At 43.1% G+C, this 16,962-nt stretch overlaps 1 protein-coding gene across 1 annotated transcript in view; it reads left to right on the top strand.

Annotated features, from left to right (window-relative positions):
* The window catches only part of LOC109969278 (semaphorin-6B-like), a 32,750-nt gene extending 16,621 nt beyond the window's left edge, over window positions 1-16,129 (top strand). The window contains 16 exon segments of the mRNA XM_020616017.1: window positions 2,930-3,053; window positions 3,903-4,014; window positions 4,749-4,809; window positions 4,897-4,959; window positions 7,186-7,284; window positions 7,370-7,460; window positions 7,702-7,821; window positions 8,365-8,453; window positions 8,544-8,761; window positions 8,856-8,987; window positions 9,219-9,368; window positions 9,511-9,687; window positions 10,247-10,391; window positions 11,248-11,327; window positions 13,571-13,632; window positions 14,954-16,129. Of these exon segments, the coding sequence (XP_020471673.1) occupies window positions 2,933-3,053; window positions 3,903-4,014; window positions 4,749-4,809; window positions 4,897-4,959; window positions 7,186-7,284; window positions 7,370-7,460; window positions 7,702-7,821; window positions 8,365-8,453; window positions 8,544-8,761; window positions 8,856-8,987; window positions 9,219-9,368; window positions 9,511-9,687; window positions 10,247-10,391; window positions 11,248-11,327; window positions 13,571-13,632; window positions 14,954-15,939 (2,706 nt within the window). The 5' untranslated portion in view covers window positions 2,930-2,932 and the 3' untranslated portion in view covers window positions 15,940-16,129.
* The last annotated feature ends 833 nt before the right edge of the window (window positions 16,130-16,962 follow it).

Genomic DNA, 16,962 nt, shown 5'->3' with positions numbered 1-16,962 from the left:
GCCCCAACCCCGGGCCTGGCTCCAGGGTGGGGCCCCGGCTGCGCCATGCCGGGCGACGTCACGGTCCTTGATTTTAATCTATTCATAAAGGGCTTTTGAACCACTCTTAGTCTGACCCGTCACCCAGGACCTGTTTGCCTTGGGAGACCCTACCAGGGACATATAGCCCCCGACAACATAGCTCCTAGGATCACTCGGGTACTCTAACCCCTCCACCACAATAAGGTGGCGGTTCAAGGAGGGGCACTGAAACACCCGTTTCATTTAATGTCACTCATCCATCCTTTCAGACCACTGGAACACCCGTTTCATTTAATGTCACTCATCCATCTTTTCAGACCAGACAAGACAACAGAATTTCATTTTAGATTTAAGTATCAAATTTGGATCCCTCTCATGAAATGGCCATAATGAAATGAGGCTGACCCTAAACCTGACTCAACCAGTTTTAGTCCAGGAAATCCCAAGGGAGAGTCAGATGAACCCCCCCCCCCCTCCTCCAATGATGAGAAGAAAACCTTGAGATATCAAGCCTGCAGTCTCTACTCTAGAATTTCATTTGAAGTGGCCCCCAGTGTATAGTCAGAGCCTGTACCACCTCACTGATGTCTTCAATCAGCTTGTCACTCAAGCTCAAGCACATTCTGAAGTGTTAGCAACACAGGTGACTGTGCATATGTGTGTGTGTTCCATCTGGGTGTATCTGTGTGCTTCAAATAGCAGCTGTCATCACCTTAGCAACAAACACATATACCTCTCTACCTGGTGTTCAGTCTCTGAAAACAGTCGTTTTTCTATCCGGGAACAGATGAGCTAAAAGATAAGAAGGGAGAGAAATTAATGGGGGAGGTGGGTGATGGAGGTAGAGGAAGAAAGAATGAAAGGAAATAAGTGGGGGTTGGGGAAAACATGGCACATGACATTCATATTAATTTGAGGGGGACCGCATTCACATTTTTTTCAGGTTTTTCCTTTCTTTTCATTTATGATCCATAAAACAATTTCCAGGATTTCCATATTTCTCTCAGCATCCCCCCACAAAACCTGTCCTCTGCACTTTTTGCTCTCTCCATTTGTCTTGTTTTTTCTTCTATTTATAACTCCTCTTCCCTTTCATTAAAAAATGGTGTGGCTGCTTCAATTCATGTCTGGCAGTAACTTATGTGCAGCACTATCTAGGTTTTATAGGTGCAAGAGACGCTGGTGTGTACCATAAGGCCTGTTTTACCTCTCGTGGGCTTTTAGCTAAGGCAGCATCATGGTTCTATGGGTGACAGTGTCAATTTGTCTGTTGGTTGGTCCACCACCTTTGGTCTAGACTAGAGAGTCTTAACAATTATTGGATGGATTGTCATGTGTTGGGCAGACAGATGTTTGTTTCCTACTGACTTTGGTGATTCATCAAGTCAAAATTTCTATTTATCCCATACTTCAGTTTATGAGCAGACAGTGACATCCCCACCAGCCTCAGCTGCAGTTTGTGTTTAAGGCCAATAAACACATGCTAATCTCCTAACATGCTAGACTAAAATAGTGATTTTTTTCATTTTGCATTCTAGGTCATATGAACACATTGCGTTGCTTTTGAGACAATTGCACTGGCTGCCTGTCAAATTCAGTTTAAGCATCTTTTAACTTTCAAAGTGCCACAAGGCCTAGCACCCACATATCTGACCGGATTAGTTTCTTATCATACTGCACCTTGAAAGCTGCACTCTACACCTGCTATTGCGGTGCCAGATTCTAGGTTAGTGATTATGGGTGATTTGCCAGTGCTGCTCCTGGGCTTTAGAACAAGCATCCAAACAATTTAAGGACAGTGAGTTCAAATGAAACTTTTATTGTTGCTCTAAAGACCCATCTTTTTAAGACTGCTTCTAACATATAATGCTGAATGTCCAGCGGTCTTACTTGGCTGAACAATTTTCTATTTTATTCATTTGATTTTCTTATTAGTGTCATTTTGATATCTCATTGAATGTCATATCATTTAACATCCACATCATTTTGACAATATTTCACAGCTGTTCTTAACTTGTACTAATATTTTATTGTTGTTTTCAGTTCATACTTTTGTTTTTCTATTATTGTTTGGTTCTAGGTGTTTTGAAAGGCGCTTAAAAATTAAATTTACTATTATTAGTATTAATAAACATCATGCTGATATAATTCAAAGCACCACTGTGCTTTCGTATAACTTCTCAGAGCTGCTAGCATGAGTGTCTAGACTTTTATATTGATTCTGTGCTTGTGTGTGGACATATATCTCACACAGTATGACCCTTCTGTGGCTTCTTTACGTTTTAAAGACCAAAATCTGTTTCCTCCCCCTTTTCTTGTTTGAGATTTAGGGCATTCTTGACTTTTAACCTTTGGAAACTCATTGTCCAGCTTGCCCAAGTCACTCCTTTCACTTCTCCCTTTTCTACCTCTCTGATCCATAAAGACCAGCTCCTTCCATTTTGTTGCTAATTACCAGCAATATAGCCTCCATATGTCCATATAGATACATAACTAGTGAAAGGAACATTACCACCCAAAGTGGCTTTGTAATGCTGGGAATGTTTTATCTTTCTGTGAGTTATACAGCTGTGAGAATCCACTTCACTCCAAACAGCGTGACAATGGAGTGACATTTCTGACAATAGATTGCCATTACACCACTGAAACAGACAATAGAAACACATTAGCTTCCTGCAGGGTGGCTGCTGCCAGGTTGGTGGCAGCAGCCACCCTTTTGCACTTCTGACCCTGTGCTCACACGCGCACACATGACACACACTTGCAGAAATTGGTTGGTCATTTTCATATGCTCTGAGAAGTCTGTCAAAATGTCAACACACTCACACTCCCATGCCCACTTGCCCATGTGCACAGATATGTACTGTATACGATTAATTTTTTCTCTCCCATCTCTTTTTGTTAACAGTGCATGTGTGCTGCTGCCATGGCTACCGTGGCTCCTCCCCTCACATTTCTCCTGCTGCTGCTTCAACTGGCTGATGGCTCGTTCCCAGAGGAACCCAGTCCACTCAGCTACGTCCCCGTAGAGGGTATGTGTCCTTCCCACTATGTGCATGTGTGAGCACACCATGTGTGTATATGTAGCATTGATGAATGGCTCCTTGGTGAATTTGGAAATGAGAGGTCAAGGTTCAAGGCCTTGGTGTGGAGCTCCCTGGACATATGGATAAATAAAGAGCCTTCACTGCTCTTAATGGCGGTGTAGTGCTGTGAATTCATGTACAGTATATGAGAGATAAACAATGAAAGATATAAAGAATGAAAACGACAGACAAATGATTGTTATAGATGTTAAGAGGTGCAGGATGAGGTGATAGAGATGACAAGCAGGAAAGTTGAGGGATGGAACGAAGAAGGTGAGGAGACAGGTGGAGATGGATCACTTTGTCCACCCTCCCTCCCCTGCAGTCAAGGACAATGAGACATTTTTCCAATCCATCTCCTGATGATGAGGGCTCCCTGTGGCAACTGTCGTCCCCGTCTTCAAAACGTTCTTATTGTCTGATACTGCCCATTTCTCTCCCCACCTCTCTGTACCCTCTCAATTATCTGTAATGTACACAATATAATTATGAACATAGCAATTCTAGCCATCAACAGCATCAAAAACATTAAGAGGACAAAAGTGTTTGAGTGTCCTGTCACTCTAGTTTGCCTTTGTTTTCCTAAACCGAAGCATCAGGAATGGGTAAAAAATATTATTAAAGTGAAGGTTAGAGAAGCTGTTTTATGGCCTGCCTGAGCTCTCTGGGCAAATATAAATGGAAAGGGTGCTCCCTCTGTCATCAACTGTCAAAGTATCCTTGAGCAAGGCATTTCATTTCTAGCTTTTTTAGTAAGCATTTCACGCTGTGTATCTGTTTGTGTGTGCATGTCAGTGGTGAGGAGGTACCCAGTGTTCTTGGGCAGAGCTCATCGTTCAGCTCAGAGACAGGAGCTGCACATCCAGACGGTCCTTCAAGTCAACCGCACACTCTACATAGGAGCCAGGTAACCAACGGCAACCACCTCCAACTGCGTGTTACTGACGTGTTGCATTAATATCATTTTGCTTTCATTTGATGCCCCAGATTCCATCTGCTGTCACTCTGCAGAGGACATTTTCAGCTTGTTCCAGTGAGGACATGTTCAGTCTTGTTTGTTAAATGTCAAATGAAGACCGTGTGTTTTCAGTGCTATTATACACGACACTGCTCAGGCAAAAATATTTGGCCCCCTGATGAAAGCTGAAGTGTTCACTTGCATAATCTGCATCAAAACTTTTACATCTACTGTGGAATGTACTGTAGCAATATAAATACAAGGCTCAAATAATTTCTAATAAAAATGACCTCCTAACATTTAATACTACACCCACATGAAGAGAGAAGCATGCAATCTGTGCCTGGTGCTGAAATAAAGACTAATCAACATACCCAGTGAATGTGAATAAATGCCCGTAATGAATAACTTAACTAAATAACATGTTCCATAATACATTTCACAATTTCAATTTAAACACTTTGCCTGCTTGACCAGAACAGATTTTTGTCACAGACACACACACACACACACACACAAACACAAACAGGTGGTAGAAATACTATGCTGATTACATTTTTAAGGCAACAACATCAACAGTAATTTAATACAATCAGAAAAGAAGTATCCCACTATTTTGTGCAACACAAATGATACACTCACATATATCGTATAATTTGGGGCTGATTTGTTGTGTTTTGTAGGGATGACCTGTACAGAGTGGAGCTGGATAACATGGCAGGTGATGAGATGTTCTACAGCAAGGTAAGGCACATACGAAACCAAACATTCATGACTAATTGATGATGTACATATAAAACATGTTATGAACACGACCCATTCCTCCGGCAGAAGCGGACGTGGGAATCCAATAAGAACGACATTCGAGTATGTCGGATGAAGGGCAAACATGAGGTACAGTGCTCGTACACAACACTCTGGCTTTGAGATGCACTCGCACATGCATCAACACTGTATCCACACTATCACATGCATGGACAGATGGCTTTCAGAGAAACCTCAGGTCCTTTGCACCAACATGTGGTATTTACACAAATGTGATCTTGTTGATACAGAACCAGCACATCAATTAATCAGTGAAACAGAATCCAGGCCAAAACCTGTCCATGAAGCTTGTAATGCATTTTCTTGTACACCTGCATTGTGCCGCTTTCCTTTATATATTTCATTCATGGCCTGTGGGCAAGGTGAGAAAATGGGACAGTTCTGTGTGTATATGAAGTGATAGTTGGCAGCGTCAGGCATTATGAAGAGAATGTGATCAGATCTACAACAGAGAAAGATTTGATGGGAATGTAGCCTGGTTGACAATGTTAGCTTTATTGTATAAAAGTAGCAGTGCCACTGGCAAAATCCAATCTAGGCGGAACTGGTGGAAAAAAAAGAAGAAGCAATGGGAAATGTTATGGAGCAAACTGAGCAGAGAGAATGACACAGCCTCAGGGAGGAAACAGTAATTGAAATAAGTTGAGGAAGGGGGGCACAGGAAGGAATGGGAGGCATGTAGGCAGAGGAAAACTGAAACTTGTGAAGAGGAGGGCAGCCACCAGGTAGTGAGAAAAGTAAAGATATGTTGCTTCAGAGAACACAGATGTAAGAGAAGGACTGAAAAAGGGAATTAAAGTTGTGATGATAAAAGAACAAAACCTGGCTGAAATGATGGCATGAAAGAGTTAGAGGTAAATGGGAGAAGACAGAAGGGTAGACGATATTAGCTATGGCCCTCTAACTCAAAGAGATCAAATTATAAAGCTCAGGATAACAGGCACTAATAGCTGCAGCTATTAGACCAGTCCTTCTAATGATTAATCCAAGAACAGACCTTTACTCAGCACAGCAGACGCTTTGACTGGTTTTAGCAAAAAATAAAAAATAAAAAAAAAGCACAGGTGAAATGTGCAAATGTACCTTTGAGCAACCAGGTGGCAGTTTTACCAAAACTTTAACTCTGGAACTGAAACTTCTGAATGGAGCACAATTTTTAAAGTAAAAAAATATAAGCTTTTTCACCTTTTTGCAGAGAGTTAGGCGAGAAGATTGACACCACGCTCGCATCTGTATTGTTAAAATGAAGCTGGAGCCAGCAGCTTGGATTAGCTAGGTTCACTGTATAACTGGACAATCACAATCAAGATATAAGCTGTTAATTGGAGCTTTAGGGTGGCTGACAGATGGATTTTGATTCCTTTGGACAGAGCTTTTTCCCCTGTTACCAGTGTTTGTGCTAAGCTAAGCAGCTGCTGCTCCAGCTACTTACCATGCAGATATGAGAGTCTGGTATCAACCTACTCTGCAAGAAAGCCAATAAGCATTTTCCCCAGAATGTTGAGATTTTATTTTAATTACTTCCACCTGTGAATTTAGTATCGCAATTGGGAGCATTGTATACCAGTACATAAAAATGTACGCACTAGGCAGCCAAAAGCAGTTTTGTCCAGCCACTTTCTTTAAAACTAAAATTTGGCCAGAAATAACAGTGATACTAATGAGCCTCTGCAGAACAAACACACTGGAATGCTGTTAGTTGTTTAGCATGTATAATTCACAAGTAAGAGGAGAGTGTTTTTTTCTTCATTTGGGAAACATGATGTACAAATAGACATTTGTGCAAACTACTCTGCTGCCTCAGTCCCTTCAGCTGCTAAAATACTCTCCAATCAAAGATAACTCTGTTACACATACTGTCAGCTAGTAACAGTAGGTAGCAACCCCCCAAAGGCTTAGCCTAAAACCAACGAGAGCTGATTACAGTGAAGACTGAAGTACTTAGAACAAAAGAAAAGTAAATCTGTTATTATTAAATAACTATATACCTGGGATCCCCCCTCCAAAATAAATTCCTGGCTACTCCCCTGCACCCCTCAGTATGAAGAAGGAGCACTGAATTTCACTCATGATGAATAAATCTGGAGCTGTAGAAAAAAATGTGCTGCTCATCTACCTACACTGGTATATTTATTGGTGTCCTCTGTGAGTGAAGAGCTGCCACATAGGGACTAAAGAGATCACAGATAATCAAGTTTCAGATTCTGTGGTAGCAGCTTTAAGTTTCTGTTCAATCAGCAGCCACAGTGAAGACTGCTATTCTTTAATAGCGTCTTTTTGTGTTTTCTTCCACAGGGAGAGTGCCGTAATTTCATCAAAGTTCTTCTCAACCAGCATGATGGCTTGTTTGTATGTGGAACAAACGCGTTCAACCCGCTGTGTGCCAACTACACTGTTAGTATTCATTTATCTGTCAGCTGGTCATTCTCTGTCTATCCGCCAGCTTGTTTATGTATATATAAGTTTTTTCCTGTTGCAGAGAGACACTCTAGAAATGGTGGGAGAGCCAGTCAGCGGGATGGCACGATGTCCATACGATCCAAGGCATGCCAATGTGGCATTATTTGCAGGTATTTGCACACTAAAGTCGAGGAATACTTTTTATCAGGCATCAGACTGATTTCAACTCCTGACACTGAAACGTCTGTGCCCTTGTGTTTGCTTCTACAAATGATTTATAGTCAGACCTCTCATTGCAAGGCTTGTTTGGTTTTAATCTTTCTGACCTTGTGTTATCTCTCCATTTGCATCTTCCCCTTTTTCTTCTTAATCTCCTTCTTTACGCTCTCTGTGCACCTCCCACGCTCTCAGATGGAAGTCTCTTTACTGGCACTGTGACAGATTTCCTGGCCATTGATGCGGTGATCTATCGAAGCCTTGGTGACAGCCCCGCCCTCCGCACGGTCAAGCATGACTCCAAATGGTTCAGAGGTACGTCAGACACATTAACGATGACCCTCCTGAGCCAGACACCTTCAATAGTAACAGAAACCATCACAATTACCTTCAGTAGTTATTAAAAGAAAGCTGAACTGCTGCTTTGTCTAAATCACTTACTGCATATAGCTAAACCAGACATGATTAGGCCTACAGTACATTTAATAAAAGTGGAACACACTCTAACAGAGGGATATACTGAGGTTAGTTGCACTCGACAGAGTTGGGGTTTAACACGCCTTTGTGTTACACAGTCAAACCTGTTTTCCGTAGAGGAAAAACCAGGCTGGGGCAGGTCATAGCTGAAACAGCACCGAATGAATAAATGATAAATAATGTGTGTCCTCTTGTCCATGCTGATAAATTAAACAGTACATGAATATTTAATGAGGGAGGCTGGTGGAAAGCAGAAGCGCATGTTGATGCCTCTATTATTACAGCTCCATGTCATGGTCTGTGCTGTGTTACATTTGGCCCCAGGCAGTAGTGTGACAGTATGTGTTTGTCTAACAGTGATTTTCTCATATTATCTTCCAGAGCCATATTTTGTGAGCGCCATGGAGTGGGGGGCTCATATTTATTTTTTCTTCAGGGAGATGGCCATGGAGTTTCATCATCTAGAGAAGGTGCTCTTTTTCTGTCTTTCCCTCCTTGTGTTTCTTCTTGTTATGTCATTATTTCTCAGTGTTAATATACCATTGCTTTTCCTGTTCTAGGTGATGGTGTCCCGTGTTGCCCGTGTATGTAAAGCAGACCTCGGCGGCTCTCAGCGCGTCCTCGAGAAACAGTGGACTACATTTCTAAAGGCGCGGCTCAACTGCTCCGTCCCAGGAGACTCACACTTTTACTTCAACCTCTTACATGCCACAAGCAATATCATCCGCATGCAGGGGCGAGATGTCATTCTGGGTCTTTTCTCCACACCGCCTAACAGGTGCATAGAGAGGCTCACACAACATGCACACAGACAAGCACAAACACAGTTTTTTTTTTCTTATCACTGTCTTCTTTGTTCTGGTCTCTGGTAGCATCCCTGGCTCTGCAGTGTGTGTGTTCGACATGCAGCAGCTGGCTCATGTCTTTGAGGGTCGATTTAAAGAGCAGAAATCCCCAGAGTCTATTTGGACTCCTGTGCCGGACGAAGCGGTGCCGAAACCCAGGTATTGTTATGCAAAATGCACGTAAGCAGAACTGCCTCACGATAACTGTAGCCTACTTTTTCCCCTGCTATAAGGTCCAACTGTCAATCACACTGCAACTTCACTACTATTCAGCAAATATTCTAATACAGCCTCCAGCAGCCAAAAAAGAACTCCTCAAGCTCTGTTTTTCTTGCTCTCTCTCTCTCTCTCTCTCACATTCACTTCTTCTGTTTCTTTCTCTGTCTGCAGACCAGGGGGATGTGCAGTGCAGGGATCCAGGTTTAGCTCCTCTACCACGCTGCCAGATGAGGTGCTGAACTTTGTGAAGACCCATCCTCTGATGGATGAGACTGTTCCCCTGCTGGGACATAGACCTTGGGTGGTCAAGACTATGGGACGGTACAAGGACTGACTTGATTTACTTGACGGCACTAATGCAGAACATTTTTATGTCATGCAAATAAAAAGCATAAATATGAATTATAACCTACAGGTAGGATAGGAAGTACTTTTGACCTACCCTATTATTCTATCTGTCTAGATACCAGCTGACATCCATGGTGGTGGACACAGAGGCCGGACCACACAAGAACCGCACAGTCTTGTTCCTGGGCTCGACCAGAGGAACCATCCTCAAGTTCTTAATGGTTCCCAGTGGAGATTCTGTCTCCCATAGCAGTGTGTTTCTGGAGGAAGTGGAGGGATTCAACCCAGAGAAGTGAGTAGGAGTCAAGAGACCTTTGCCCTTCATCTCCAATAAATTATACATTCTGGCATATTGCTTGAGGTAGATCAGTTATACCTGGGGAAGAGCAGTGCTTCTCATCTTAGAACTGTCTATAATTCCATTTATTTTACTGTCAGTATTGGATTTTTACTTTTAAAGTATATTCAGAGTATAGTATATCATAATTGAATGTTGAAACTATTCCAGTGTTGTCATCCAAGCTTTTGTATCTATCTTTGTAACTTAGATTCAATTATTGATTTGTGTTACTCTGTGTATTACAGTATAGGACCTGACCATCAATAAATCAAAGTAGAAAGCAGGTTTTCGGCTTCATTCACTGGCAGCTAAATCAAACAAAACATTTAGTGCTTCCCACCACACAGCTCTGTCTCTGACCTCTAGATAAAGCTCCAGTTTGCTGATGTTTTGACTGTTGTATGAGGGTTAAGGCACATGGTTGTTTCTGTCAAGGATTTGCTGAAGCCAAACTGAGTAGACTGACCTTCCCCTTCTTGACAGTCCATCCTCTGTGTTCCACTGTCTCCAGGTGTGGTGAAGACTCTCCTCAGGCTCGTCAGCTCTTGTCTCTCTCGCTGGACCGGACCAGCCACACTCTGCTGCTGGCCTTCCCCTCATGTTTGGTCCGAGTGCCCACATCTCGCTGCCACCTACACTCACGCTGCATGAAGTGAGTGACACACAGTCACATGCTTTTGTCTAGGAGAAGCCATGGTAGTACTTATTGGCCAACTTTTGTTTTGTCTCCATTTTCTCAGTTACTGTAGTAACTGTTTTGTTTCAGTCAGCAGGGGATGCATGGCGTGTGTTTTTGTCAAACCACAGCTAGCTTGTTAGGTTTAATATTTATTCTAGGAGAATTTGTTTCCCTGAGAAATTGTATTTAACTTGACGCAAGAGGCTGCAAGATGATGATTCATTATGCATACCAAGAAGGCACTTGTTTATTACTGCACATATGGGGTAGATGTTTTGAAGTACAGCTGCAAGCTCTGAACCTGATTACCACAGCAGCCCTATATTACATTTGAATACAGGAAGCTGTGAACATGTAGCTACTCTGCACAACATGGGAGAAGAACAGCATATCGCATATAAATCACTGTCTAAAGACAGACTTGGCCAAATATACCTGAGTACCTTGTTAGTGTGTTAGCCAGTGAGCGAGCTAACTTCCCAGCTAAATTCATAGTTATACCTCTTGTTCCCTCTGTTTGAGGAGAGATTCCTCCTAAAATGGTCAAAGAGTGCAGTACTGAGTATTTCAGATGCTGGTCCTAGTCTTCATCAGGTAAATTACTGAATTTTAGGGTGACAACTTGGCTTAAAGATCAGTTTAGGTTAAGGTTGAGGTTACAGGCTAGGTTTAGGAAAGTAGTGGTTATGGTTAAGGTGAGGGTAAGTCTCAAGGAAATGAGCGTAAGTCAATGTAAAGTCCCCACAAAGAATGAAAACAATCATGTGTGTGTGTGTGTGTGTGTGTGTGTGTGTGTGTGTGTGTGTGTGTGTGTGTGTGTGTGTGTGCAGGAGCGGACTTTTCTAGCCTCTAGGGATCCTTACTGCGGCTGGACCAGAGGCAGCACCTGCTCCTTCCTGAGACCAGGCACACGGTGAAGACAACACACACACACACACACACACACACACACGCCAGCCTGTGAAGGAGGCCGAATGCTATAAAATGGTGGCAGTGTTCTTGTAATTCAAGTGCCTGTGTCTGCACACATCTTAAAGGCTTCTTACCTTCCTTTATTCTACAATGCCCCCTCAAGGAAGTATGCAGGCATATATTACACCTGTTATCAAATGAATAAAGAGATATTCATTGTCCAGAGTTTAAAGTTAACTTCTAAGCAAATACAATGTAATAAGGAGGAAAATGACAAGTAAACTAATGAATATATAATAGGGAACTACTCTGGTAAATTCAGTAGCCATTGTTATTAAAAAAAAATGTTTAGCAAGATTTGTTAGATCTTTGATGATGACTATACACCCTTCTGAAGTACATCTGAATAAGACAATAACTACTAAGCAATATAAATTGGCCAACTATAAACTGATGTTACAGTTACATACATTTCTGGTTTAGGGTTCAGCACTTGTGATATGATTTATATATTAAATACAATAATTTCCCAGTTGCTGTAGTAGTAAGAATTTCAACTGAATTACTGTTATTGTTTTAAAATTTACAGTCTTAGAACCACTATGGTTAGTGGTAATTGCTCCATAAAATAGAAATATCTGTATCAAAAGAAACTTTTGTACCTCATATCATTGTCCGAGCTACCATCACTAGCTGTTTAGCTGACTCCAACCTCTGTCATATTTAATCAAACACCTAATTCATGTACCATTTTATATGCAAAAGTGAAAGTATTCTCATAAAGAAATCAAATGTTACTTTCAATCAAGTATTACTGTATGTCAGACTGCAAATATTCATTACTTACAAGCTTTCATGAGAGCACCGGCCTACCGGTCATAGGCCCAAGGGTCCCGAGAGGTCAGGGGCCTGTGCATCTGTCTGAAGTGACATATTTCTCATTTGAAGGTCACAGAGCTCAATTAAAAGGCGCAAAATAAAAACAAGTTGACCCAAAACCATAAAGACATGAAAGTGACCACAAAAAGACTCAAAAATTGCTTCAAAGAGATGAAAATGACAAAAGAAGATAAACCATAAAGACAATACACACAAAATGACTACAAATGTTGGGGTGTCCTATCTAGAAGGTGGGGGACCTTTAACCTGTCTGTGCTCAAGGCCTCATTGTCTTATAATCTGTCCATGTATGACAGATCATAAACAGTGGCAGGAAAAAGTATACAAACCTTTTGCAATTACATGGTTTTCTGTATTAATGGTCTAAAATGTGATCTGATCTTCATCCAAGTCACAAGTAAAGAAAAAGCACGGTGTGCTTAAGCTAATAACACTCAAACAGTTATTATTTACAATCTTTTGTGTCTTTATTGACCACATTAAACATTCACAGTGCTGGTGTAAAAAGTAAGTGAACTCTATCCGGCCAAAATTCCTATGGCAGCAATAACCTCAAATAAGCACTTCCTGTGGATCAGACCTGCCAATGTTCAGGAGGAATTTTAGACCATTCTCCTTTACAGAACTGCTTCAACTTAGACATATTCTTAGGCTGTCTGGTACGAGCAGCTCTCTTGAGGCCATTTCACAGCATCTCTATTGAGTTAAGATCTGGACCAAACAACAGATTTTCTTTGTTTGAAGTCATTCGGTTGCAGAGTTACTTTAGTGTTTAGGCTCATTGTCCTGCTGCATCTTCTCTGTGATGTCCAGTCCCAGAGGAAGCAAAGCAGCCCCAAATCATGATAGATAGATAGAGATATATATACTGAATGCTTTGTTAATCCCAGGGGGAAATTACAGCTCCATCAAGCTGCTCCCTCCATGGCATACACATTTGGGATGATGTTTTCTGTGTATTCTTCCAAAACAATGTTTTATCACCTCATAAAATATTTTCCCAGTCGTGTTGTAAAGTGCCTTGGTGCTCTTTGGCACTTCAGGTATACAGTGATGTTTTTTTTATCTTTTTGAGAGCAGTGGCTCCTTCTGTGGTGCAGACAGTATGCTCAATGCACCAGGATATGTTAGACTCGTGAACAGAGATTCTCCAGTGATTCCTTTGAGCCTTTAGTTGTTGCTCTGGGCCCTTAGCCGTTAGCTTTCCCACTTCTAGGGCCACAGTACTACATCAGCAGATGACTCTTATGCCACTCAAGTGAATTAAAAGCCCTACAAAGGACTTTATGAAGATACATACTGGAGCCTCTGATGCATTAACCTGTGATCTCTTTGTGGCTACAGGCTGCCTTTTCAACAAGATGTGGAGTATGGAAACACCACTTCCCATCTAGGAGACTGTGATGGTAGGTTGCAGCACTATGACATGGATGCTTCTGACTGTGCACAGTGGACTCCTGGCAGGCTCCGCCTAGTGGCCCAATTCCTCATTACACATATCACTGAACATTTTGTTCTGAAAAAAATGCTGCCAAGTGAGAGAATAGTTGTAACAATTTTTGTAATTTCACACATTTTAATTATCTAAGGTGTCATATGATTTCCTCCCCAGCTCAGCAAGATCCATTTATTCATAAAAGTAGCAATGTACAGGTGAATCAAGTGGCAGTAGAACTGGGATTTTGGTTTCAGTAATACTTCTTACGGGTCAAATTACTCCCAGCATGAGGCAGTTTAATTAGGGAGGATGTGAAATAAGTGTAAGTGCTGACAGACAATATGGGACTGCAAAACGGGAAATGCAACATTTTTGTTTGTTCTCTTTAAGCTGGACATCTGAGAGAGGTATGACCACGGGTAGTTGGTACAGTAAGCAAGCTGGAAATGACTTAGCAGAAAACACTGTCACTTGTGTTGGCACAGATGTCACTGCAGCAGCGTCACAAAGGGCCTCTTTGAAACTCACTCTGAAATTCAGTGAATACCAAAAAAGTGACTTCCTTTCCAGCAGATTCTTTGTGAACTGTTTTGCCTGCTTTAGCCCAGTTTCAGTCATAAACTCAACATGGCTAGATCTGAGAAAGAGTGGAACACATTCTGCATTCCCCTCATCACATTCATTTTTTTTACATGAACTGACATATGGGCTTCTAGTTTTTTCCCACTCTTAGAAATTGATAGCAGCAGAAGTCAGTGAAGCCAGGCTGCAGACCTGAACTCTAATCCGAGTGATGAAAGTGCAGGAGAGGCCGGGCCAGAGAGAGGCATGTGTTGCTGTGTCTGCAGATGGAAGTGATTAGAGCTGGGTGGAAACACTGAGGTAATGGTATGCTGCGAGGAGAGACTGTCTGACCAGGCTGCAGGATGGAAAATGTGGGGAGAAGAGAGTCAGCTGCTGTGGTCTGAGCTGTGCTGAGGGCAAGTGCAGCCCTCTGTGAACCTGGAGCCAGTGGAGCCTCAAGGCTGGACTGGAAAGAAACATAATCTTCACAGAAAAAAATCGTATAATGCTGGACATGAGGAGCACTAATTATGAGTGTTATTGTGGTTATTGATTAATTATGATACATAATGTCTTGTGAGGGGAAATGAAATAAGTAGAAGTGGCATTATATGTAATGAGAAGAATCATTTTAAAAGGCACCCTGCGGACAGATGCTGAGAGATGGTGTCTGCTGTACTGTTCCAATAAATGTCATCTTTATAAGTGTGTCTCTTAATTTTCAGGAATTCTGCAGCAGAGCCTGTTGATTGAACCAGAGAGCCTGGTCTCCCTCAACCTGCTTGTGGCATCTGCAGTCTCAGCGTTCACCATTGGAGCGGCGCTCTCAGGCTTTGCCGTGTGTTGGCTCATGGCCCACAAGCCCACTAACCGTCGCCATGGCAACGCTTCTCAGTCCTCTATCCAGCGGCGTGACAGAGGCTTACTGAGTAACGGCGCCGGGATGGGAGGCTCTGTGCTTAGTGTGACCCGGCAGGGAGGTGGGGAGCGTACCTGCTCTCAGGGTGGGGAGACCCTGTTCGTCATGCCTAATGGCTGGGTGAAGTCAGGAGAGCTTGACCCTGGTTTCCTCCCCACCCCGGAGCACACACCCCAGCAGAAACGCAGAGGTTTGCGGCTGTCGGACTCCAACTCTGGAGGGTGGGACACCAGCCAGACGTACCTGGGGGGAGGCTCTGTGGGTCTGGGTTCACCCTGCCGCATGCCCCCCTCTGTCTACCTGACCACCAGACTGTTCCAGCAGGGTGGAGGTGGGAGGCACAGTGGTGAGGGTCGAGGGAATGACACGCCACGTCAGCACTATGTCTGCCTGAGCAAGCAAGAAAAAGGAGGGAAGGGGACGCCCAAAGCCCCCCTCAGGAAGTCTGCAGGAGAATATGTATACCCCATGACCCCCCAGGACTCACCTGAGCGTCGGAGGGTGGTCTCAGCACCCAGTGCCCCCATGGAGTATGGCGAGCCGTTGCCTTTGCGCTGGCCAGCCCAGGAAGGCTACATCCTTAGCAGCCACGGCATGGTCCCTGTCCCCTTGCCTCCACCCTCCATGCCCACCCCCAGTAGCCAAACATATGTGTCCCAGCAACACACTCCTGGGCTGAGCAGGGCTCTGCTGAGAGGAGTCCTGGAGCGGGGAGAGCTGGGTGAGCTGGTGGATCTCAGCCAGCTGATGAGTAAGAAGAACTGCAGTGATAGGACTCAGACTGGTCAGTGACTGTTAAGGAAATGAAGGAGACAAGAGTCTTTCCATGTCCAGAGCTCTGCATTTTATTTACATGGATCTCTGTTTCCACTCCATTCTGTCTATTCCACTCTCCCTTCCCTTGATTTTTTCCTACATCTTTATTCCATTGTCATTCAGCCCCTCTGATTCCCTCTGTCAGTCTCTCAGGCACCCCCCCACCCCTCCAGTCTCTTCTTATGACTGGCTGCTGGATCTGCCACTCATATCCTGGCTCACATTAATTGGTCAGATGGACTGAGGTTGTTGCTGTGTCTGCATTGCAGAGCTGCCTTTTTCTCTTTCTCTCTCTATGTACACAGTGGCAGCAGAAAGAGGGAGGAGAGAGGATGGAGAGGAAAGAATGAGAGAAAGAAAGCAGTTTGGGGCAAAGAGGATGTGAACAGAGATAAAGGTGGACTTGGATGTTTTCTCAGATTGTCTTCACTGCAGATGAGCTGAGGCTGCAGAGCCAGCCAGATACTGCTGCGGGAGTGGGATGCCTTTTCCCTCTTGGATAACATTAACAAGACTACCACTCATATGTTCTTCACTATATTACCTGTTGGTCTGACTGCCATTTAGGCACTTGAAGAGAAGTGACAAATTATGAATATCATAAACGGTTATGTTCCTGAATATCTGAGGCTCTATGTGACTCACCAGACAAAACCTGAAGTCATTCTGACTATAAACACAAATTGAACGGTGAATGAGGCAAACCAAAATCCTTCCTTCTGTTTCTTTTTCTCTGTCTTTCTCCTTGCTGCATACACTCGGCCAAACCATAACATGTACTTGTACAGGTGGATATTTAGTATGTATACGAGAGAGAAGCTACTGTATGTGTGCCAAAATGCCTCTAACCTATCTCATAGGGATATGTGATCATAACTCACATTGTTGGAGAGCAGAGTGCAGGACTGTGTAGTCAGCATTATTTCTGCCAACTGCACGCTCTCTCTAACGATGGCATCGCAGCCATCCATCGCTCTATTCGTTCACCTCCTTCCACAC

This window comes from Monopterus albus, unplaced genomic scaffold, assembly GCF_001952655.1.
Source record: "Monopterus albus unplaced genomic scaffold, M_albus_1.0 scaffold172.1, whole genome shotgun sequence".
Classification (NCBI taxonomy): domain Eukaryota; kingdom Metazoa; phylum Chordata; class Actinopteri; order Synbranchiformes; family Synbranchidae; genus Monopterus; species Monopterus albus.
The sequence above is the reverse complement of the archived record's forward strand: the minus strand, read 5'-3'. Positions and strand labels throughout refer to the sequence as shown.